Consider the following 24,006-nt stretch of genomic DNA (forward strand, 5'->3'; position numbering starts at 1 on the left):
TGGATTTACTATTCAAAATAGGCCATAGGTGATAATGAGGGTGTGAGTGACGACCTGTGTGTATTCCTGTGTTATTGTTCACATACACACGCGTACACACACACACTGGGATATATATATATATACACAATTATTTATATTTTTTTATTCATAGCTAGACTGATATATCAATTACAGTTGCCCAAAGTTTGCTAGCTGACCTGATACTCCCTTAGTGGAGGAGTGCAAAGATCATTGTGTTGTTTTGGAGAGTCTAAAATGATCACGTTACTGAAAACTGACCCTCCCTCTAGACTGATGTCCATTGTGAGACTCCAACCCGAGGTTACTCTCCCAGGACAGACAAAGAACAGCACTGCTATATTTTAGAACAAGGTTTACTTAAAATCTTTATATAATTAGGCTACACTCATATTTGTAAAGTCAGAAATAAGTGTTCTGATTGTGTTAAAAAATAACATTGTTTCTGGAATACACCCTAATTTTGATGGATGGGAAGATATAATGGAAGGTTCACAAATTAATGAGAAATGAATGAGGTCTAACTTCATGCTCATATCTGCTTGTGAAATAGCTGACCTCATCATTGCGACACTCATTATGTGTGTTGCATGCCAGCGAATGCACAGTCTCTCTGCAGGATCCGTGGCTTCGCTTCATCTCAGGCACAGCGACACGTGACCACAGTTGCTCAGTATAAACACTTCTATTAAAAATGCATACCAGGTTGTACTCAGAGGTAGAAGTGAATTGCCTTAGGGATGCAACAGACAGCAAAACTCATTTTTATTTTTATTCCCATTCTGGAAAAACCTGTTCACTTATTTTGTAAGGTAAAGAGTAGAAAAAAATATCTTTGGAAAATCAAGACGTTTACATAGAGATTAAATGTTAATGAAATTTTTTATTTTTTTTTTATCTTCAGTAGCTTTCACTTCTTATCTAATAGGGAATCAAATAAATCTGCAGAAATGTCAGGCAAGCAGCTATCCATCCATTGATTTTTTGTATTGTTTTTCCTACACATGGTCACAAGGAACCTTTGCCAGGGAACTCTGGGCACAAGGTAAGGGATACCCTGGATAGGGTGCCAACCCATCACAAGGCACGACACACATGCCAATCAGCCCAACAACTTTGAGCCAGAGGAGGAATAAAACCCCCAAACATGACAAGAACATGCAAACTTCACAGACACAGGACAGACATGGGAATCCAAACCCCATCCCTGGAGGTGTGTGGCAAACGCCCTAACCACAAAGCCCACCTGTAATAGCCCCTCACCTACCTAAGCACTTTTATTTGCGTGAATATTTGACTATCAAATTACCTAACACACACGATACACACACTGACTCCATAATCATAGGAAGGTTTGCGTCATATGCGCCATGTGCGTCATATGCGCCATATGCGCCATGATAACTGTCACCTTTTGCCTTTTTTCTGCATCTGTTACGTCGGGAAGGTTAACCGGTTGTCTTAAAAAACTGCAAACACGTTAGTAAAGTGTGTACAAAGCTCTAAAAATACTGTAATTGTATTGAAGCTTCCTTATAGCACAGTGCCCTCTAGTGGCCTTAAAATGTAATCGCTCACTGTGAAGTGACGTGTTACAAAGCGCAACCATTTTAGATATCATCTCAGTGCATCTTATTAGCATTATGAACATATGAACATTTGGTACATTTTTTAATTACATATATTTTAATTATAGATTTATGGCTTTATATGAAAGCCCCTGATGTCAAATGACCTAAAATGACCTTAAATGACCACATACAATGGTGTGAAAAAAGTGTTTGCACCCTTCCCTTCACCAGCAAGTCCGATTCTGAATGGCTGAAGAAAAACAAAATGAAAATTTTGGAGTGGCCTAGTCAAAGTCCTGACCTGAACCATATTGAGATGCTGTGGCATGACCTTAAAAAGGTGGTTCATGCTCGAAAACCCTCCAATGTGGCTGAATTACAACAATTCTGCAAAGATGAGTGGACCAAAATTCCTCCACATCGCTGTAACAGACTCATTGCAAGTTATCACAAACGCTTGATTGCAGTTCTTGCTGCTAAGAGTTATTAGGTTTAGGGGGCAAACACTTTTTCCACACAGGGCCATGTAGGTTTGGATTTTCATTCATTCATTCATTCATCTTCTACCGCTTATCCGAACTACCTCGGGTCACGGGGAGCCTGTGCCTATCTCAGGCGTCATCAGGCATCAAGGCAGGATACACCCTGGACGGAGTGCCAACCCATCACAGGGCACACACACACTCTCAGTCACTCACACACTCACACACTACGGACAATTTTCCAGAGATGCCAATCAACCTACCATGCATGTCTTTGGACCGGGGGAGGAAACCGGAGTACCCGGAGGAAACCCCCGAGGCACGGGGAGAACATGCAAACTCCACACACACAAGGTGGAGGCGGGAATCGAACCCCCAACCCTGGAGGTGTGAGGCGAACGTGCTAACCACTAAGCCACCGTGCCCCCCGGATTTTGTTTTCCCTTAATAATAAAAACCTTCATTTAAAAACTGCATGTTGTGTTTACTTGTGTTATTTTTGACTAATATTTAAATTCGTTTGTTGATCTGAATCTTTTGTTTTTTTATGATCCTTTTATGATCACGCCTACTCCGATCAAAAGATGCAAGCTATTTGTAGGTACCTCAAGTACAAAAAGCTACAGCAGGGGCAAAACCTTTTCTTACAGAGCTCCACGGTTATGGAACAGACTTCCAGTTAGTGCTCGGGACTCAGACACAGTCTCAATGTTTAAGTCCAGGCTGAAAACACATTTGTTTAGTTTTATGAATAGTTTTTCTTGGGCACAGAGTGTTTGGTGAACTGGGATGTCTGAATGCTGTCATCTTACCACCCTCGCAAGTCGCCCAGGTTTGCAGACTGTGGAGTGTGGAGTGTCCATCACATGACTACAATCATACCTAACATTTTTCTCCTCTCTCTCTCTCTCTCTCTCTCTCTCTCTCTCTCTCACTCACTCAGTTGAGCTATACATGCCACCCCCAAGCTCCCAGTGTTCTGAGTTCCTAGTCTGATTGTCAATTCTTACGGACCTACTTCGTCAATCCTGATGTTCTACCCCTGGTTGGAGTCTCTTCGCCTGGTGGTCATCCTGCCGGCGATTGAGCTGCATAATCAGCCAGTGACTCATGGGATTGCTGTGGATGGGGCCGACCGGAGACTGTCATGGGGGATGTGGTAGCCTGGTGGATATGGTATTGGGCTACATATTCATAGGTTGTGAGTTTGATCCCAGGAACACCAAGCTATCACTGCTGAGCCCCAGAGCAAGGCACTTAACCCTTAATTGCTCAGTTGTATAAAATGTAAGTCACTCTGTATAAGGGTGTCTACCAAATGCTAAAAATATAAATGTAAAAATGTGATCACTTCTTTGAACAATTGTTGTGTCAGTAGACTGTATGGTCTAGTCTTTATCAGCAATCATTTGAAGACTTTGGCAGGAAGGAATTAGTGTTGGGTCTATAGTGAACTCAGAGTTTGTGCTGATCCGTTAGTTCCTCAGGAGCTCTCGTTTGCACACTTATAAACTGTTGTAGAAAGGATATTATTTACATTTACATTCTTTACTGTCCAGTGTAACCCAAATGAGGATGAGGTTCCCTTCTTCCCACCGTCGCCTTCGGCTTGTTCATTTTTGATAGACGTTAGAGATATATAGTATGTTTAATTTTTAATGAATATTTATAAATTAATTTTAAACTTTTAATTTATGTATGTATTTATTTATTTTTTGCTGTTTCTATACTTCTGTAACGCTGCTGTGAAACAACGTGAATTGTTAAGAGCACTATACAAATAAATTGAATTGAATAAATTTTTTTTTTCAGTTTCATTGTCCAACCCCTGTACTTTTTATTACTCTGTAATCTCACAATAAAGAAAATCTCACAATAAACGATGTGCATCAGTTATAATCAATGACATTTGGTGCATTCATTTAAACTTTTATTATGTCCTGTGTGATTTGTCATTTGGTTGTAGATTAGTGTGTATAGCCAGTTTGATAGGCTTTATCGTATAGATGATGAAAAGTGTTTGTCCTTAATGTTTGTTTCTCTGTAAACCTGTTTCTCTGTGCACTACAATTCTTGTACATCATTCATTATACATACTGATTATTATCTCTTACGCAGCCAATTAGAAGCCAGTCTTAATATAGTCTCTTTGCCTGACATGAAATAAAATTCACCAGACCTTCAGTCTGTGGATTTGACATTCCAATTTTAATAAATCATAATAAATGAATATTTTGAAGTGAATGAAACAATGACTTATAAGCCTCAGTGGCTCCACCTACTGGTTGAATGATGCAACTTACTAAAAGTAAGTTTTATGTACTGTATATAGTGCAAAGTGGAATTAGTGCAACTAGAAATAGGGCAGGATTTTTCAAATGGTTTAACAAAGTTTGTGCAGAAGTATGGGTGTGGTGCATTAGGTAAGATCCCCTTAAAATGAGCCTTGTTATGTTCAAAAGTGCAATAATTGATCTTTTTAATTCCTTACATGGACCAATAACCTAGAATATATGTAGAACATTATTCTATAATAAAAATGGATTAAGTGTATAGAGTTGTATAAAGTATATAGACTATGTAAGCTTGTTTGGGTTTGGACTATAAGTCTAAAAACATTTTGTTTATAAATAAAAAAAAACAACAACTCTGACCCCAGGATCTGTTGAGTAATTGAGTCTCTATAAAAGACTAATGGATCCCAAGATCCCAATTTGAAGATTCAAATTTCTAGGTATTTTGCAGGTTATTTGTACAAGTAAGAAAAAAAAACAACTCCTGCACCTTTAACTCGAACCTATGCATATTTAAAGACCACAAAACAATACAGACAGACAATTAAATTAGCAATAAGTCATTTGTGGATCCGGTTTATTCTCTAAAAGATCCCTCAAGTCACCAATGTAGTGAAAATAAGTGATGTTTAATAATGATCTGAGGAGTGGTGGGTTGGATGGATATTTTCAGCGTGTAACTTCTGTCGGTGCAACGCCGGCTGTTTACAATAGGAGCGCGGGGGAACGGATGCACAAAGGTTCTTTGTTGCTACTCGATCCAATCACACGCCGCGGGTAGATCGCCATGAGTGTCTCAGCCAATCAGAAGGCGCGGAGAGACTGGAGCAAGGCGTTTCATTTGGATGCTGCGAGCGTGCGCGCGCGCTGACCGACTATGTGTGAAGAATTCATCCCCGGCCTGGTAGCCTGGTACCACGCGTGCAAGCAAACATCCTTCTGTTCTGACTGGACACCGCGTAAAGCTGCATTTCACGACTTGAGCACCGAGATCTATTAACGCGCACCGGACACCGAGGCACGATGTAATAACATTACTAATAATAAAAAATCCGACAGTTCAGGGATGCGTCTCGGAGCCACGCCTGCACGAGATCTGCGCATAAACAGGTATGTTACCTGTGGACCTCGAGGACTTCAGGTTTATCAACACATGCTGTCCTTGTGTAAGGGATCCAGTCGCGCGATGGCATGATCATCTGGAGGATCCACAAAAGCGACTTACGGCATGTCGATCACCCGGAATGCTCCATTCACTCGGATGACAACACGGCCGTATCTGAGACATTTAGACTATCAAACCAACCTGGCTTCTAGACTACACCGGATCTAGTCTGCTTTTGGGATCTTTTCTGCAGCCGGTTTTAGTGCATGATTGTCGGCGTACTGGATCTCAGACAAAGAGCGTCCACTGAGTGGATGTGAGAACACGGAGACACCGTTATGGCCTCTATTCGCTTGCACGGATTGGATCAGCTGCCCGAAAACGGCAGTGTATCGCGAACACCGGAGACTCACAGCCCGAAGCTGCTTTCTCAGGTGGACACCGCTGTGCTGCCCTTTCTCGGGGGCTTCGGTCGCTTTCAGAAGCGTCTTGTGGCTCTGACATGGCTTCCTGCGTTGCTCATCGCTTTCGGTCAGTTTTCGGATTATTTTCTCCTCGCGCAGCCCGAGAGTAAATGCGTCCAACCGAGCGATCATGCAAGAAACGAAAGCGGCTTGAGCGCGAGCCCCTGGCCACCGGGTCTGTTCGGTAACGCGTCGCGCGCTGAGAGCAGCAGCAGCGCGCGGTGCAAATGCGCCGAACCGAGGTTTGAGCTCCAGCTAGGACTGCAGCAGAATGTGGTCACTAAGGTGGGTAGGGAAAAAATATCCTGGCAAACTGGTCAGATGTCCTTGACAAACACGTCAAGCAGTTGCATGTCTACCTCGTGTTCATATCATACATCAGTGTTTCCCACATTTTAATTCACCTCATTGAACAAATCTGCCTATGAAGAAGTGGTAACATTTAAAGGGATGCTGCAAACAAAAATACCTCTACCTTTGTCTCTCTCTTTTTTTTTTTTTTTTTTTTTTTTGGTGTAGTGTCCTTGTAAAATCTGACCTGGTTTCACCAGGATGACGTTTTGCACTGGTGTTTACCAACTAGAGCACTATTATGTACCTATGGGTAAATTTGTACTCCTTTGAGAATAAAGGACAAGCTTGCTCAGTTTAGTTTAGCCAAGTCAGCAGGTGAATGCAGGGTTTGATAAGGTGGTCTGGGGTGTTCCACCCGCCTAGCTTAGGAGAGATAACTCTTCTATGGCAGGCGAACGCAGCAGTATATCTATACAGTATGTTTTTTCAGCAGTTAGAAACAGTCAGTTGGTTAAGATTAGGATGTATAACATGACAGGGATGTTTTTGAACAGATGCAGCAGGTTTGTTGGGGAAAAAACATACATGAACCATGCAGGATAAAGATAAACTCGGTCAGAGGGCATTACTTGAGTTGTGTACTGGAGCTATGAGACGAATGTTTCTCATAAGTCACAAACAGAAAGTAAAAGGTGCTACTTAAAGGTGTAATAGTCATTGTTTTGTATTCTTTACTTGGATATGTAGAACGTAATACAATGGATATATTATAGTGATTTTTTTATTATTCTGTTTTGTTCCTCTAATTCCAGAGAATGATTCCAGTTATCACTTGCACTGTAAATAATCGTTCTCTTTGTTTTCTCTCTCTCATGAAAAATGCCAAGTGGAACAACTTTGGGGAAAAACAGCTTCACTTCTGACACTGGAGACTCCTTTAAAAATGCTGAATAAATGTCTCATCACAGAAATATATATAGATAATTTATGTGTGTGTGTGTGTATATACATATGTGTGTATATATACATATAATGTATATATGTATAATACTGTTTATGCAGAGTTCGCCATAAGAGTCTCGGTGTAATTGTTTCTATTGAAACGATAACGAGCATTTTGGGCCTTGTGACAATCAGAATCGAGCACTGTGGTGTAGCTGCATATAAGACAGTTTTTATAGTTTTACATCACAGTGGTATGACTGTTGTGTGATGTCTCCACAGTGGCAGCTGGTGTGCGATGAGGAGTGGAAGGTTCACATTGCCAAGTTCTCACTGCTGGTGGGCTCCATATTTGGTTACCTGCTAATGGGTGCTTTGGCGGACTGGTAAGCTGCTCGGCACGTTATTTTTCTCGATGGTTCTCACTCCTTGTCTCTTGGTCCTTCATGTGCTGAGGCATATACTGTGCAGCAGAATGAAAGAATTACAATGCATGTCATAAGCCATTTTATACAAAGTTCTTCAAACAGTTGTTTATTGATCAGCTTCAGTGGCTCCAATCCACTGTTTTTATTATTTCAATCCTCCTTCTTTTGTCTTTCTCAGACTTTGCCAGCCCTTTTCCATATCCCTGACACCTAATATCTCGATTGACCCGATCACAATTTGACAGCCAATCGGAAAGCCGTTTACGCCTTTTGCACTTTTATTGCATCATCTATGCTCTGTATTTGTTTCCTGCAAATCTTATCTCATTACACTATATGGCCAAAATGTTGTGGACACCTGACCACCACACTCATACGTACAAGCTGAACATCTAGATTCCAGAGTTAGACCTTCTTTGCTGTTATAATAAGCTCCAGTCTTCTGGGAAGGATCTCCACTAGGTTTTAGAGAGTGGCTGTGGGGATTTGTGTTCATTCGGCTACAAGAGCATTAGTGAGATCAGAAAGTTGAGGAAGCTCCAGTTCCAGATTATCTCAAAAATGTTCAGTAGGGCAATCAGAGTCAGGGCTCTATGCAGGACTCTTGGGTTCTTCCACAAAATTAAATCATGTCTTCATGGAGGTTACTTTGTGCAGCGGGGCATTGTCATGCTGGAACAAGTTTGAGCCTCTCAGTTCCAATGATTGGAAATTTTAATACTACAACATACAAAGTCATATTTGTAAACAAATGTGAACTTGTTTTTATCCACGTTGGAACAGTTTGGGTCAAAACCATATATGGATATCTACAAACCTTTGGCCATGTAGTGTACCTGTACACTTTCCAGGTTGCTTAAAATGTCATGCGGTCTTCTATCCTGCTAACATTGTAAATGAATGTGAGATGAGATGAAAAAGCTATGAAAAGCAGCTGCTTTTGTTTCTGGTGTTGTAACACTTGCAATTATTTATCTTAGAGATAAAACAACGATTTAGTAGGCAGTCATTTCTTGCTACGCAGGCGCTTGAGACGCTTTTATGTTGATACTACAGATGTTATGTGGCCATCATGCATTACGCTGCCAAGTTGGTTTGACTGATCGTTTTGCAACGTGTCTCAGAGACACATCAGCCAGGATGTTGTGTATGATGAAGCAGAAGCAGCATTCATTTTGTGTCGTATACATTACAGCACATTGAAAGTCTTTTTGTTATATATCCCAGCATGTTAGGAAGTTGGGATCAGAGAAGGTAAAGGGTCTTGCTCAAGGGTCCAACAGTAACCGAGCTGGGACTTGAATTACCAACCGTCTGATCAGCAACCAAATGTTAATTCCAGATGTGAAAAAATCCGAGATTTTAAGTACGTTGTAAGAACTTGATGTCTAATGAACCAAACATATATTAGGAGAGGTGTCTATTGCAAAAGTTGTGGATCCAAAAGAATGGGTTCCTATATCCATAGAACGTTCCTGCATATTTTTGACATGCGGATAATATTGTATCCGAAGTCTTGCCCATCCTTTACGCCTAGATCTTATAACTAGGTGATCCATTGTGTCCGTTCACATGAAAGCACCTGGAACAATACTGGACTGCAGCCCAATGGCTTCATGCTCTCCTCTTTTCCTCAAGGCTAGTTCATTGTTAGCTGCTATTAGCAAAAGAAGAAATGTTTTCTGAATTTTAGAATTGTAAAATAACATCTTCAGACATTTTTTTTAATGACGAATCTGAAAAAATACAACCAAGCTGCATTACGGAGTAAGCTCTGTTGAGTCAGTCGACTGTATGAGATTCACTGCCAAATGCAGTTCTATAGATTTCTTTGCTCCCACTGCACCTTGCCTAAGGGTTTAATTACTTCTTGTGTGGTAGAAAATGTTGAAAAATGCTGTTGGGAAACCTAATAATAGAGGTGCTACAATGCTGGGCATTTTAAAGAGCATTTAAGGATTTATTTTGGATTGCTGTTCATGGAGAAATAAAGACCGATTTATGTTATCGAACAGATGGTGATGAATGAAGGGACAGAACGAGGTTGTGGATTTGGGCTTTCTAAAATGACTTTATTTATTAGATATTTAAGCCGATAATGAGATTCGTTAGAGGAAAAAGGGTCGGATTTAGAGGAATAAAGTCAGATTTTCAGCAATAAACGAAAGAAATTTTAGAAGTAGAAAGGCAGAGGAAAGCAAAGGATCACTCGTTTGGGCACCATGACACGAGTGTCCAGAGCTGCATGGTGCATCATTAGTAACAAGGCAGTAGGGGGTTAAATTATGCAACTAATTTGTTTGATTTTGGAGAATAAAGCTAATTAAATAGCAATAAAATGTTGCCCGCAGTTTTTTTTTCAGTGTTCTAAAATAAAAGGCCATATCCATGTTGGGTTCAAATCCAAACACGGATCCACACATACAGATATTTGAAGCCCTAAGTGAACATTGGGTTACACCCCCAGTCTGTACTGATTTAACTACCAAACTGATGTAACAGTCACAAACTCTCAGCTCTAAACAACTCAATGCAATGGATCAGCTTCTTCTCTATTAGAATGAATTTGACTGAATGGTAACCTCTGTCTGGAGTAGAACTGCATAGGGGTGTAATGGGTCAGGCGTCTGCAAATGTAGTATTTGTTTAATCATTGGTAGTCCAGTGAATTTAGTTTAACTTGGCAGCAAAAGGCTGTAGAGAACCAGCACAGGAACCAAGAAGACTAAGGTGTTGGACTGTTGATCAGAAGGTTGTGAGTTTGAATCCCAGGTCCACCAAGTTGCCACTGCTGGGCCCCTGAGCAAGGCCCTTATCCATCAACTTTTTGACCAGTCGCTCTGAATAAGGGCGTCTGCCAAATGCTGTAAATGTAAACGTTACACTTCAAGCTCCAGCACCATCAACGTGCCACTGCAGTTTATGGCAGAATCTGTGTTGTGATTTCAAACAGCTGTGATACATGAAGAAAGAAATTCGCTCTGTTGTAATATACACTGTATGTGACAAATAAAGACACTAGTGTTTTACATCAGCAAGTATTTAAGAATTTATGAAACTGAGATTTACACCTCAAAATGTCCTCAAAAGCAAGCAGATCTTTTGCTCTTTAACTCCACTGTCTTTAGTTCAAGTCAAAGCAATGACGATTCCTCTGTCCGGATTATGTACTGTATGTATTGTATAGATAAATATATATAGATTTCCAGTGTACTCCAAAGTGTTAGTTACACAGCTCTTTGTCTTTCTCTTTACCCCATCTCTTTCCCTCTCAGGATAGGTCGTATTCCGGTGCTGCTTGTCTCGGTGTTGTCTGTGCTCGTGTTTGGCTTGTGTGTGGCCTTCTCTGTGGACATGGCCATGTTTAGTACTCTACGCTTCTTTCAGGGCTTTTGCCTCGCTGCCATCAGACTCTCCCTCTATGTGCTGAGTAAGTTTCTGTTTCTCACTTTTCTTCCTTCACACTCAGACTAAAGGGCTGCGATCGGCTTCAGACACCTTTTCGTTCTGCCGGTGTTGCGTTCTGCTCCAAACATTTTCTCTGATTGCTGCTGTTTTTATAGTCAATTTTTCACATCTGATTTTATAACGATATTTCATGTCTCAATGTTAGGTTAAAATTCATTGCAAAGCTGTGTTTATTTATTTGTTTGTTTGTTTATCCTTTTTTTTTTTTTATTAATTTTTAAGGATTTTTTAAATTTATTTAAATAATTACAGAATTATGAAGTAGTCAAAAACAAATATGGGCAGTCAATAAAAAAAAAAAACTATTATATAGGATTAATTGCCTGCTTTGTTGTTTAGACTTAAATTAAAAATCTGTCTTTGCTTAATATCTATTCATAAGAGGATATTCTCACTGTGAGACAAATGATTAAGAAACACACAAATCTTTGCGGTTACAAACAAAGACACACTTTGGGTCATACAGTACTACCCGTACGTTAATATCGTTGCTCCTGCTTTCTTCATTAAAGGAGCTTGAAGCAGGTATTCACAGAAAGACTGTTGTCTCTGGAGTAGATCACTTACAGCCTAGGGACATGACGACTACCAAAGGACGCTTCAGCAGAAGAGAAAATGTTCATCTGTTTTAAAAAAACAAAAAAAAACAACATTTATGTAGATCAAAAGCTAAAACAAAAACAATCCCCCCATTAAAAAAGTATATAAAGGAAGTACATTATAATATCCTGTAAATATGAGGTAGGATCTTTTTATTTCCTGTAACCTGGCAGTGATCTCTCTTAGGGATTGAGCTGTGTTTGCCCGCTTGGCGCTTCTCCATGACGATGGTTGCCAGCCTGGTGGTGGTAGGAGGACAGCTGCTGATGCCAGGGTTGGCAGCGCTGTGCCACGATTGGCAGGTTCTTCAGGTCCTCATCATCGTTCCTTTCATCCTAATGCTTCCTTACATTTGGTAAGGTCACCATACACCATACACGTGTGGGCGTTTGAGTTGTTGGAGTTGTAAAGCTTGCATAATCCCATCTGGACTTTTGCACTAACTATATTTACATGTCGATTCATAATATATTCCAAATCTGAACTAAGATTCAGGATGAAAAAATGAGTCGATCTGAATTTCAGTAGAGCAAAACAGAGTCTACTGAATGAGATGGATGATCTATTTAATAATTCATAATATATATATATATATATATATATATATATATATATATATATATATATATATATATATATATATATATATATATACACATAATATAAAAATCAAATTTTTAATTTTTTTACTTTTGGATCCTGTGCACAAGTCATTCACACGGACATCCTGGGAACTGCTGCTATTCATATTATAAATAATAGAACATTTAGAAAGGAAGTTTCAGACGGATGCAGGAGACAAATTCTTGCTTTTTGTTCAAGAAATACATTCAGTTATGTTTTGTCTGCTTAAAAGACAAGAAAAAAAAGATTTCTATTTTGCATTTACTTACGTGAATAAAAAAAAAAAGCTTTTTTAAAAGAGTTACATATTTAACTCTTCCATACTGTTTGGTTCAAATTTGGACTGATTGAAAATTGAAAATCTTTATAAATCTGATACTAAATAAATAAATGTAATAAATAAATAAATAAACAAACAAACAAACAAACAAACAAACAAACAAACAAATAAATAAATAAATCTTGTTCCAGGCGCTACAAATTGTTCCGAATAAATGATGTTCTTGGTCAAATTTGACCCGTATCTTTTAAAATGGATGTTATATCCATTAGCGTGAGTCAAATCAAGGAAAACGATGGTTTTAGGGAACCAGTTTAACAGAGTTAAAGGGGGATGTTGAAACTGTTACAGGAACTGTTTGTGTTTCCACCACATTTCCAGAGGTTCCTGTAGAAACCGGCACGATGAAAGAGTACAAGACAGGACTGATCATATATGGTAAACATAAAGGACAGAGAACAAAGGGTGTGATTATGTAATTTTAATCTCTAACATCTATCCCTAATGACTATATCCCTATATAACTATAGTATAGTAAAGCTTGTTTAGTTGCTTAGCGAATAAAAGTAAAAATCATAAATACAACAGAACATTTAAAAGATAAGTCAGTTAGGAGCAGGTGAAATGTTACACACTTCATATAAATAAGATTTGATTAAATTTACTTTAAGGAGATAGGACCGAGATGGAAAGGTTTAAAGAAACTTGTGCGGGAAAAAAAAAAAGAGCGACAAACGGAACGAGAGCAGAGTGTACATAACAAACGACAGGATATCAACCCTGTTCTAAACTTCCTTCCTTTCCACTTCCTACGTTTCCGCCTTTGAATCAGAACATAGCCGCAAGGTGGCGTATTGGAAAACTCGAGACTTCCGAAATGCCTCAGCATGAAATGAAAAATCCTGGAATTCTGGATACTGTTGAAATTGTTAGAAAGTTTTACTATTTTATTGTTGTAAGAATTCACAGAATGGCTTGTTTACATTAAGCTAACATTTCACTGAATTATGCTTCTGCAAGTAACAGTTAGAAAGTTAATTAACATTCTAAAACCAAGGAGAAATGAGATTTTCTGTCCCTCCTTCTTTCTAGGGTTTTTCCAGAGTCTCTGCGCTGGTTGTTGGCCACGCAGCACTATCACAGAGCCAAGAGACAAATGTACTCAATCGCCCGAAGTAACAAGGTGGACACTGCAACTGACCCTAAAGGGATTCTCACAGGTAAGCACTGATATCATTAAAGACTTGAAGAGATTTCTGGGAAAGACTTTTTAAACGGTGGTCATGATGGATTACGGTTATGTTCAGAGCTGGAACGTGAGCTGCAGCAGAAGCCCAGAACCTCCTGTATTACACAGCTGAGGAGCACAAGGAACCTGTGGAAGAGCACCGTCGTGCTGTGTGTTAACTCGTGAGTATATCTGTGTGTGTGTGTGAGAGTGTGTGTGTGAGAGTGTGTGTGTGAGAGTGTGTGTGTGAGAGTGTGTGTGTGAGAGTGTGTGTGTGAGAGTGTGTGTAATGTTGACCCAGGACTGCGAATGAATGTCAGTGTTTTTCTAGACTAATAAAATACAACAGAAAACAGAGGTCCAGTCGTGGCTGATTAGGGCTTAGGAAAAGACGCAATCTATTTTTGTTTTTTGTTGTTTTTTTGTTTTTTTTTTACCCCCTTTCACTGCTTTTGTTTTTTTTTACAAAACCACCCCCCACCCCCCACCCCTGTTCGTAACGTGGGAGACGTAAAATGGAAGCATACAATTATGGCATTTGGCAGATGCCCTTATCCAGAGAGACTTACATTTTATCTATTTTTTTTTTTTTTTTTTTTTTTTATATATAACAAAGCAATTGTGGGTTAAGGGCCTTGCTCAGGGGCCCAGCGGTGGCAGCTTGGTGGACTTGGGATTTGCGCTCACATCCTGTCTAGACCAAGCCCTTAACCACTACACTACCACATCCCTGCTACACTACCACATCTTCAACCATGAGTCTCCATAAGATTACTCACTTCATGTCTAATCAGCTGTCCAGCTTTGATGGCTAAGCCTGAGTGACGTCTTCTAATCAGCAGTTAATCAGCTCTTTCATGTCACAGCTAGGTGGTGCCATTAGGCAAGTATTTTATACACCCTTTCAAAATAAAAGTTTTTTTCCATGACCCCCAGGTACCACTTTATGACCCATAACGACAGGTTATGACCTGTTGTAATTCATGTTGTCTAGCGACAAAGGAAATGTGGGATCAGAACATACTGCTCAAGTGTTGGGTAAAAATGAAAATGTCTAAAATTTGATAAACATTAGGCGTGTCCCAAATCGTCCTTGTACTCACACACTATTCAAAGTCGTTGTGTAGTATAAAAAGTGTGAGCAGTGTCTTCAGACTGAAAATTCCAACAAGAAGTTGCTCACTTAGCGGAAGAGGATCGGGGCTACCAGGCACTTACTCTGGATCGGGGGAAAGATTTTCAAGATGGCTGGTGACAATCTGTCTTACAAATGTCTAGAAGATACTACCCTTTGTAGTACACTAGAGGGTAGGGTACACACAGTGTTGGTGCGTAGTATGTAGTACATTATTGTGAGTGAGTGAAATAAATGTAGACATGTGGGATGTGGTAGCTCAGTGGTTAAGGTGTTGGACTACTGATCGGAAGGTCATGGGTTCGTACCCCAGGACCAAGCTGCCACTGCTGGGCCCTTGAACAAGGCCCTTAACCCTCAATTGCTCAGTTGTAAGTCACTCTGGATAAGGGTGTCTGCTAAATGCTGTAAATGTAAATATATGTAAATATATTAGAAATTATATTAGAAATTATTTCCTTTAAATCATTGTGTTGAGGAGAATCCTAATCTCTCTCTCTCTCTCTTTCTCTCAGGCTGACAGGCTATGGTATCCACCACTGTTTTGCACGCAGTGTTCTGGAGGGCAGCACCTCTCACCTGCACTATTACGCTCTGGCGGGCATCGCCATGGCCTCGTGTTTGGTGCTGTGTCCAGTAGTGGCGGCTTTCGGCAGACGAGGCGGCCTCCTCACCTTCATGATCATCACAGCACTCGCCTCGTTGCTGCAGCTCGGCCTGCTCAGTTGTGAGTGTACATCCACACCGGACACGTTGTATGTAGATACTGTTGGTCTTCTTTTGATGCCTTTGGTACTTAGCACTTTTTATGAAAGAGAAGGTAACTGTGAAAGTAGCAGCTGCTGCACCATTCAAATTAGATCTTTTGGTCTATTCAGGATCAAGAAATGACAGAATTTCAGTAGTTCAGTGTTACTCATTGCGCGGCTCGCGAGCCTCCTACGGCTCGCCAAGCTTTAATATGCGGCTCGCATGGCAGTAAATAATACGATGATATGATCATTCATTCATTCATTCATTCATCTTCTACCGCTTATCCGAACTACCTCGGGTCACGGGGAGCCTGTGCCTATCTCAGGCGTCATTGGGCATCAAGGCAGGATACACCCTGGACGGAGTGCCAACCCATCGCAGGGCACACACACACTCATTCACTCACGCAATCACACACTAGGGACAATTTTCCAGAGATGCCAATCAACCTACCATGCATGTCTTTGGACCGGGGGAGGAAACCGGAGTACCCGGAGGAAACCCCCGAGGCACGGGGAGAACAATGATATGATCATGTGGTTAAAATTTATTTTTCATTTAAATAACATTAAAAAAACAATCAGGGAAGCATAGAAAAACGAATGTGCTCTATTACAAATAATAATATATATTTATATATATTATTTGACTCGTCACTGACTCACTGCGTTCTGCGCAATAGCCATTTTTTGTGCGGCCTGCCAGAAGCTAGTTTGTGTTTCATGCTAGTTAACAACTTGTGTTTACTGTACACACACGGACTAAAAAAATGGATCGATTTCTTATCAAACAATCCTGCGCACAAAATGAACAGCAACAAAGCAATGTGACAGTGACAAAAGAGGTAACTGATGGGGAGCATGCATCATCCGCAACTCGAGTAATTATTGTATTGCAATATTGTACATTGTATTTAAGCAGATAAGCTATTTAAGACTGAATAACTTGGCATACTTTGCGGTGAAAGTGGCTCTCCTATTGACTTTGTCCTATCAGTGTGGCTCACATGAAAAAAAACAGAGAAGACCACTGGTATAGTTTTTACAAGTTCGGTGCTGTAACTGTACTTAATTCTAATTAATATATTCGTAATTGTACATAATGGCTAGAAGACTATAATGCTGGTGAAATGGCACTAACATGAAGCTCACAGGACTTTTATTTAGTTTTGCTCAGATCTATGAATATTCCTGAGTTGTGAGAAGTTTCTTGGTTCCTTTGTTCTCTCTCATGATTGATGAAGAATCTTGAACGCTTGTATCTCTTTTTTTAACAGTAATCGGAAAGTACAGTCTCCGGCACAATATAGGTAAGATTAATTACTCTTCTTACACACACACACACATACACACACACACATACACACACACTGAACGAATCCATGGGCAGATATTTAAAGGTGTTGTGTTTAATGTCAGTTCTCAGGGACACGTTAAATCAGCGGTTCTCTGTGGCGTTCTCCATCATTGGAATGTTCTCATCTCATGCCGTCAGCACTCTGAGTATCTTCTACTGCACAGAGATCACGCCTACGGTCATCAGGTAAGTTCTTTCTCTCTCTCTCTCTCTCTCTCTCTCTCTCTCTCTCTCTCTCTCTCTCTCTCTCTCTCTGTGTTTCTCTCTCAATTCAGATGAGCTTTATTGGCATGGCTGTCAGACAGACAGTTGTCTGTCTTTTTCTGTCTGTGTCGTCTTTCTGTCTCTCTCTCTTTGTCTCTGTCACTGTCTGTCGGTGGGATGCACTTATTTCCAGGGATTTCAGAACAGCGTAACAGATATTGCATCATCGGGTAGGCGTGGCCTATTTGATCATCTAACCCTAGCCCTAACCATAACCGTAGTTTTTGGTTGTTTATTTTTTTTCTAAACTAAATCTCTCTGTATGACTGTTTTGTCCTTCGTAGTATGCTTTTTTTTTTTTGAAAGAGGGCGTTTTTCCAAGACCTCCACTTTATGTTGTGGTAACGAAACCCCTGGAATTTAGTGAATGCTGTCTGTCGGTTGTTCTTTTCCCATCTCACACTCTCTCTCTGTTACCCTTTCTGTCTGTCTCTTTCTCTCATTCACTGTCTGTTCCTTTCTCTGTCTGTCATCTGTGTGACCGACACTCTCTCTCTCTCTCTCTCTCTCTCACATTCTCTCTCTGTCTCTCAAACAAATCAAAGGATTGTGGAGATTACTATTTTTGAAGTTGGGAAGGTTTGTGTTGCTTTAATGACTGCTGGTGTCACTGATTCTGCCACTCGTTCTTGCTGTGCTCTCAGGTCATTTGTCCCCATGTGATGGAGATGGAGATTCTAAATTTTCCCAGATTTTTCTCGCTCAGTTGTTGCAGGGCCATTGTCTGTTTTTGGGGACCAGATTTTTGAACCTGCCATTTGAATCAATCAAGATGACAAGTTCTGCATTCTGGGGCATATTTTCTTGCTTTTGGGGCTTCACTGGGAGGCGGAACAAGGCAGTATTATTGTTGTGATTGACAGGGAAAAAGATTATAACATTTTATTGATTTATTCAACAACTGAATTATGTTGGTGGCCAAAAATAGAGAGATGGAGAAAAGCCAAATGTACAAATGGAATATAAAGAATTTTTTTGTTCCATCACTTGATATGTTTGTATGAAATGTGAAAAAGCTTCTGCCCTAATGATAACCTTGTGTGTGTGTGTGTGTGTGTGTGTGTGTGTTAGGGGTGGAGGTGTAGGTCTGGTCCTGGCTAGCGCAGGATTCGGCATACTAACTGCTCCACTTATGGAACTTCACAACCAGAAAGGTTTCTTCCTTCATCATGTCATCCTCACATGCTGCACTCTCCTCTGCATCATTTGCATTCCACTGCTGCCCGAGACCACCGGCCAACCGCTGCCCGAATCTCTAGCCGAAGGGGAGGGGCTTTTGCGCAGGCCCCTCCTCCCTGGCGAGCAGCATCACCTTCTTGCCAGGCAAGAGGTCCGGGAGTACTCTCGCGTCCAGGACACGCCTCTTCATCAGGTCGTCAATCCCAGCAACACCACAGCACCCAGTAACAGCACAGTGAACGGAGTGAGGACTTGACCGCGTGCGTGTTCACGTGCGCTGCGTCGATCCGAGCCAGCACAGGGCCATATGAAGAACAGCTGCAGTGATCTGATTGGCTCACATCATGAGGTTACAAGTGCTAAGATTTCTTACAGCATTTGAACCGGTGAATGATGTCAAACTAACGACTACTCATAATATGTCAAACCTCTTAATCCAGGACGGATGAATGGATGTAATGTCGTTGATGGTGTGGTGAAAATGAATATCGACGTAATTTAACTCGAGCAACGAGACTATTTTTCAAACAACTACTGAGTTCAGGCTGATGTTGGCAAATTGCCTCACAGTTTTTAGCTTTTCTATAGTTTTGTACTACATCCAGGAAAAAAAAATACAATCAATCATGTTAGTCTTAATTTCTGATGCATGTGAGTACACTCATGCATGTGTGTGTGTGGAAAGAACAACGTTAGGAAAAGGAAAAAAGCTTTAGTCATCTGAAAACATCTCAGAGTTCAGATCGGGTTTCATTTCAGAGAGGGTCGAGTGTTTTAAGGGAATCCGGCACAGGTGTGTGTGTGTGTGTGTGTGTGTGTGTGTGTGAATATTATAGTTTTTACTATCGCCGTTTGTGTTCGGAAATGAAAACGGAGCAAAGCACAGACACAGTAAGGGCTGCTGACTCGGCTGCTCAGTATTTCCTGTTAAATGTTTTGGGCAGTGTTTTTTTTTTTTCTTCCCCTTAACCACTGAATATGTGAATGTAAAATGTTTTTCGTTAGTAAATGAATTTATTGATGACGCACAAAAAAATTGACTGTTTTGTGCTCGATATGGACAGAGAGTCTTTTTTTTTTTTTCCTGTCCAAAATACTGTATAACTGGCCTTAGATTGTGACTGATAATCGGAGATCTAAATTTGATTGATGTCTGAGATAAAAGAAAAAAAAACTGATTGGACACGATTTCAATAATTTTTTTTTGGTGTCAGGACACAACAAGATTCTTTAACTTTTAACTTCATTTCACTGGCTTAAAATAAATAAATAAGTAAATACACAAAATTAAATGTTGACTGCTATTTAAATGGTCATTTGATATGACGGAAGTGACTCCATGATTGAAATGTACTTCTTTTATAACGTCTGTTCTATAGTGTTTCTCATCAGTAATACGCAGGTAAATGCAGTGCAATTCATGGGAAATATTTCTTTCCACTGTTTGTTTTTATAAGACATGCCATTTGTGAATAAATACGTTTGAATAACGTTTTTTCTTTTTCTTTTCCTTATACACGAGAGCAGAGACACTTTATTGAACTATGTACAAAAACATGCAGGGGTTGGAAAAACAATTGCAGTTAAAACTTATCAGGATGGAGCTCCATCTCCTTTTTTATTCGGTTCTCCACTAACATGGTTAGATTGGAGTCCGTCACAGGAAGGTTGTAGCTCACGAACACCTGCTTCTTGGTCTTCTTCGCTGTGAGTTGAGAAACATAAGAAATGTAAAATGAACAAAAATGATGAAGTCGACGATGCACTTTTCTTCAAATCTTAGGGGGAAAAAAAAATCTAGCTTCGTGTGTTAGAATAAAAAAGTATGACATTTAAATGTAAAGGAAAAAAAAATTCTGTTATATATTTTAGAATATATTTCTAGGACCTGTCTAAACAGCTTTGCATTAAATTTGCATATATTTCCATATTTTCATGGAATGTTACCAGGATTAAATGTATTCTAGAATTTTGCAAGAATTATTATTAGCTTATTTAATGATTTAATTTAACGGCCACTTTTTTTATCGGATTGAACTTTAATGGGAATGACTCTTGTTTGTGTGGTATTTTATACATCAGATCATAAGAAATTATTAATATTTTAGAAAACAATATTTAAAAAAAAAAAAAGTCCTCAATGTCTAATCTTTTTTTTTTTTTTAAATAATACAATATTATGTAGAGAAGAGAAATGTTTTAAAGTAGTTTCTTAAAATATATATAATATAATATATAATTATATATATATTTTTTTTTCTTCTATCTAACCTGCTGACCTACAAGAACAAGAGCTAGTGTAATAGCAGTGTAGTGTATAAACCGACCAGCTGCTTCAGGTAATGTTTACATCAGAATGGGGAAAAATCTCCATGATCTTTACCACAGTATGTTGGCCAGATGTGCTGGTTTGAGTATTATTATACCTGATGATCTCCTGGGATTGTCACACACTGCAGTTTCTATAGTTTACTCCAAATGGGTTAACAACATCAAAAAAAAAAAAAAAAACACCTAGTTGTGACATCTGCAGTTAGAAACACCATGAGGTAAGTGGAGAATGGTCAGATAGGTTGGAGCTGAACCGCAGAAGACCATGTCATCCAAGAACATTCACAGTCTTATCATTCATCAGCCTGGACTGGATTTCTGCTGAGGCTCATGGATAAGAATTTGGTGCAACTGCATGTTAATAGTCCAGACTGGTGGAGGTAGTGTAATGGTGTGTAAATGTTTTCCTGGCACACTGGGCTTCTCTTCATGCCTACAATTTACCGTCTTCTAAAGCGTGATGATGCACCATGAACATGTTCTTCAGAGTTCTTTCCAGTCAGTCCAATAGAGGATATTTGAGATGTGGTAGAACGGGAGAGTCGAACATGAACAAGATCCAATCATGTCAAAAAGGAGCAAAATTTTAAAAAAAAAAAGCTCCACACATCTCGTGGGATCGATACGATCAAGAATTGGGGTTGTTTTAAGAGCAAGTATCAGTATAGTCTTCGTAATAAAGTGTTCAGTGAGTGTACAGTGTGTAATATAATGTAACAGTGTGTTCATCTCTTACTCAGTCTCTGAGCTAAGGACGTTGGGGTGGTGTCTGATGAATCTCCCAACAGCAGCGTAGACAAAGGCATAGAGTCCTGGAATTGATCACAAAAACAACAGTCAACTAGATTTGTAAAGTTCGTCATGACAAACTTTGATGTTGACTTTGTGCTGAGTGTTTTGATACATCACGTCCATTTTGTGGTATTTTTTTTTAAATTTTTGGGGCGGTGCTGCACGTGACATCATCTGAATACCCTTGAGGAAGTTCCCCTCATTGTTCCGAGTGTTTTGAAATGTCACATGTCAATGTTGTGAAAAGTTTTTTGATTTTGCATATTTTGGGGGCGGAGCTGCAGGACAACCGAAAGACCAGTCGGTACACCAATTTAAAACTTTGTTCAGAGTATCAAACTAAAGGCGCTGGCAATTACTTACCGGATCTCGGCTCGCTTAGAAAAGTAACAGCAACAAACATCAGACTAGGATCTACGACATAGCCGAATTTGGTGCATGTGGCTCGAAAGCCCTAGGAGGAGTAGCGTTTAATATAAAAAATAAGATCCAAATTCTACAAAGCCAACATAATAAGTCAAGACGTTTCTACAGATCAGATTTTATAATCTGTAGAAAGCTTATTGAGAGAAAAGAAGCTCTGAGGCTCTGAGCAGGTATCTAAACACATAACGTGATTGAACTGAACTTCTTGCTTTATAGAAGCCAAAATTCTGTTTCACTTTTTCTTCTTAGACAAAACTAACTCCACAACAAGACTAACTCCTCCTAAGGCTTTCCAGCCACATGCACCAAATTCGAATATGTCGTAGACCCTGGTCTGAAGTTTCTTGCTATTACTTTTCTAAATGATCCGAGTACCGGAACTCATGGTACCGGGTCTCAAAATGGCCTTTTTTTTTTTGCCTCAGACACCCATTATAAAGTGTAGAGGTTTATAACTCTGCAAGCTTTCGAGCGATTTACACCAAACTCGACCAGCTCCTTTAGGGTTAAATTAGTGCACTGATTGGCCTTTCGGTTGTACCGTAGCCACGCCCACAAAATATGCAAAATCCAAAAACCTTCCACAACATTGACGTGTGACATATCAAAACACTCGGCACAATGAGGGGAATTGCGTCACGGCTATTCTGGTGACGTCACATGCTCGTATCCGCTCGTCTCCAAAAGTATTGGCACCCCCCCCCTTTTGAAAATAAATAAATAAATAAAAAATCTAGTTTTAGTTGGTATACAACTTACAAATCTGCTGCTCATAGAAACCGCCAGGTTTGAAAGAACAGGACTGGTTCCGACCCAAAGCCAAAACCCCTCAGTGAGTTTCATCACATGGAAGTGAACCACGTGCTCCAGAAGCTTCTCACAAAAATCATGAACACTGACGGTCTCTGTGGACTCCAGGCGACTACACTCACTGTTCTCCATAGCACTGTACTCCTAACAATAATAATAATGTTAATAATAATAATAATAATAATAACTATGACCTTAATAATACCGAACCAATATTTTTTTCAGCTACAAAAACGAAACCTCAGTCTAAGTCAGTCTGCTTCTTCGGAGCGTTTGTTTCACGAGGCGCTTGTTGATTGAGCGCCATCTCTTGGTGGAAAGGAGAAACGCACAACTAAATAAATAGATAAATAATGACGCAATAGTGTGTCATTTTTACAAAATATCCAGAGTATGACTAAAACCGTGATATATTTAGGAGTTCATTATGTATTTAGGAGTAATTTTACTTGGAAATCTCCTGTTTACTCGTCTGTTTATGTATCTTATCTGTGTGAAGTTAGCTTGAATGGCTATTTTTATATAATTAATAATATATATGTATACAGTTTTTGTATATTTAACGAGACAGTAAATGCATTCTTAAGCATCATTATATGAACCGAATGTCCAATGGGGGTGTTGTTGTGTTTGGTAAGGATCACTGAACACAATTTAACCAAATACAAAGTATTTATTCAATTTCCATTTATTAATTTGTGTGTGTGTGTGTGTGTGTGTGTGTGTGTGTGTGAGAGAGAGAGAGAGAGAGAGAGATTATGACTGGTGGTGTTTATTGTAAGTGTTTGCTGCCTTTTTGGACTATCATTTGTAATGTTGCTCACATTTAAAACAGTTCAGCTCAAGCCCAGCCATTTTTAGGGTCATGATTGAGGACAATGTCCCGTCCAGAGACAAGCTGTTTCGTGTTGAGGTTTTGTTCAAACCAACCATCGAAAATACCCTCTGGGCATCAGCATTAGAATGTGGACGGACTAAAACCTAGACTACTTGTTCTGAGCAGGTGTTGTCAGTGAACATGCTGTAAAACTGTTGGCTAAGTTACAGACACTCATGAAAAACTAATGCTTATTATCTGGGAAACATTCTCTAACAGCAGTCATAACATAACACTAACATGCTAATAACTTCTAGAGACAAAGCACTGTGAACATTTTTG

At 39.7% G+C, this 24,006-nt stretch overlaps 2 protein-coding genes across 3 annotated transcripts; one reads left to right on the forward strand and one right to left on the reverse strand.

The window, feature by feature from the left end:
- Positions 1–5,053: 5,053 nt before the first annotated feature.
- On the forward strand, positions 5,054–19,979 carry LOC132855141 (solute carrier family 22 member 23). The gene is made up of 10 exons (XM_060883895.1): positions 5,054–6,222; positions 7,456–7,559; positions 10,877–11,031; positions 11,856–12,024; positions 13,666–13,793; positions 13,881–13,983; positions 15,452–15,663; positions 16,966–16,998; positions 17,108–17,231; positions 18,381–19,979. Exons 1-10 carry the CDS (start codon positions 5,812–5,814, stop codon positions 18,742–18,744), a joined length of 1,803 nt encoding a protein of 600 aa, XP_060739878.1. The 5' UTR covers positions 5,054–5,811; the 3' UTR covers positions 18,745–19,979.
- An 11-nt stretch (positions 19,980–19,990) lies between these two features.
- On the reverse strand, positions 19,991–23,157 carry psmg4 (proteasome (prosome, macropain) assembly chaperone 4). Of its 2 annotated transcripts, none has more exons than XM_060883897.1 (4): positions 23,088–23,157; positions 22,797–22,991; positions 21,556–21,631; positions 19,991–20,193 (listed from the first exon to the last, which is right to left on the reverse strand). In XM_060883897.1, exons 2-4 carry the CDS (start codon positions 22,977–22,979, stop codon positions 20,072–20,074), a joined length of 381 nt encoding a protein of 126 aa, XP_060739880.1. In that variant the 5' UTR covers positions 22,980–22,991; positions 23,088–23,157; the 3' UTR covers positions 19,991–20,071. The 2 variants fall into 2 exon arrangements, with proteins under 2 accessions (XP_060739880.1, XP_060739879.1); XM_060883896.1 differs by having other exon boundaries at positions 23,042–23,108.
- Between the last annotated feature and the right edge of the window lie 849 nt (positions 23,158–24,006).

Source organism: Tachysurus vachellii, chromosome 12 (assembly GCF_030014155.1).
Source record: "Tachysurus vachellii isolate PV-2020 chromosome 12, HZAU_Pvac_v1, whole genome shotgun sequence".
Lineage (NCBI taxonomy): Eukaryota > Metazoa > Chordata > Actinopteri > Siluriformes > Bagridae > Tachysurus > Tachysurus vachellii.

What these genes read in the sequence shown, in the direction of transcription:
- LOC132855141 (XM_060883895.1), top strand. Translation starts at nt 5,812, where the DNA reads ATGGCCTCTATTCGCTTGCACGGATTGGATCAGCTGCCCGAAAACGGC. An exon ending in ATGGGTGCTTTGGCGGACTG is followed by an intron (nt 7,560 to 10,876) that starts GTAAGCTGCTCG and finishes TTTCCCTCTCAG; the next exon opens with GATAGGTCGTATTCCGGTGC. An exon ending in GTCGTGCTGTGTGTTAACTC is followed by an intron (nt 13,984 to 15,451) that starts GTGAGTATATCT and finishes TCTTTCTCTCAG; the next exon opens with GCTGACAGGCTATGGTATCC.
- psmg4 (XM_060883897.1), bottom strand. Translation starts at nt 22,979, where the DNA reads ATGGAGAACAGTGAGTGTAGTCGCCTGGAGTCCACAGAGACCGTCAGT. An exon ending in TTTCTATGAGCAGCAGATTT is followed by an intron (nt 21,632 to 22,796) that starts GTAAGTTGTATA and finishes GATCAATTCCAG; the next exon opens with GACTCTATGCCTTTGTCTAC. An exon ending in GTCCTTAGCTCAGAGACTGA is followed by an intron (nt 20,194 to 21,555) that starts GTAAGAGATGAA and finishes CTCAACTCACAG; the next exon opens with CGAAGAAGACCAAGAAGCAG.